This window comes from Alosa pseudoharengus, unplaced genomic scaffold, assembly GCF_046254945.1.
Source record: "Alosa pseudoharengus isolate Yale_2024_CS ecotype anadromous, Long Island Sound unplaced genomic scaffold, YU_APseudo_1.1 YU_APseudo_1.1_scf_13, whole genome shotgun sequence".
In the NCBI taxonomy this organism is placed as follows: Eukaryota; Metazoa; Chordata; class Actinopteri; order Clupeiformes; family Clupeidae; genus Alosa; species Alosa pseudoharengus.
The window spans coordinates 25,393,726-25,394,709 of NW_027468598.1; the positions used below are offsets into that span (position 1 = coordinate 25,393,726).

General features: G+C 38.7%; 1 protein-coding gene across 1 annotated transcript; it reads left to right on the top strand.

Moving 5' to 3' along the window:
• LOC143121360 (olfactory receptor 8G17-like) lies at nt 1-984 on the top strand. Its single transcript, XM_076281720.1, has one exon. It carries the CDS (start codon nt 1-3, stop codon nt 982-984), a length of 984 nt encoding a protein of 327 aa, XP_076137835.1.

Consider the following 984-nt stretch of genomic DNA (forward strand, 5'->3'; position numbering starts at 1 on the left):
ATGAATGGATCATCCGTCACATTTACTTTCACAGCCTATGAAGAGATTGGCCCAACCAAAGATGTGTTATTTGTCATCATATTTTTAATTTATCTGGCCTCTGTGCTTGCCAACATGTCTCTTATGGTTTTGATTTACTTGGATGCATCACTCCATAAACCAATGTACATATTTTTGTTTAGCTTAATATTTAATGGCTTGATTGGTAGCACGGCTGTTTGGCCAAAAGTCATGGGTCATCTTGTGACTGATGTTCACTCAGCCTCATACGAAGCCTGTCTTACTCAGACTTTTTTTGTCTTTATCTATGGAAGCTGTACCTACGCCATGTTAACAATCATGGCGTATGACAGATATGTGTCCATTTTCCAGCCATTGCTTTACCATACTATAATGACCCCGCAAAAGGTGAGGGTGCTTTTGGTTGTGGGCAACCTTCTGCCTGCCGCCGTTGTGTTTGGTCAGATATGCCTAACATCAGGAATACCCTTGTGCCGGTATTCCATTCACAAAATATTCTGTGATAATTTATCTGTCTCTAATCTGGGATGTAGCCTGAGCACTTACGCTCTAGTGACCAATCTCTACGGTGCATGTTCACTTGTGTTCCTACTTGTGCTTCCCATATTACTGATCCTACTGTCATATTTAAAAATCATTGTGCTAAGCTCAAAGTTATCAGCAGATGCTCGAAAAAAAGCCTTTGCCACATGTACTCCACATTTACTAATTTTCCTAAATTTTTCTGTGTCTTCGTTGTTTTCTGTAATTTATAATCGCATCACACACTATGTACCAATAGAAGTAAATATATTTTTATCATCCCATTATATTCTTATACCTCCGCTTATTCATCCCATTATATACGGGCTGAAAAACCAAGAGATCAAAAAAAGCCTTTCAAAAATGCTAAGGTCTTGTTCTGTGGCCACTGGTTTTCTGACACAGCCTAAGAAATCACCTGTTTTTGCTTTTTCATACTGA

Coding starts and splice junctions, on each gene's coding strand:
- LOC143121360 (XM_076281720.1), top strand. CDS start 1: ATGAATGGATCATCCGTCACATTTACTTTCACAGCCTATGAAGAGATT.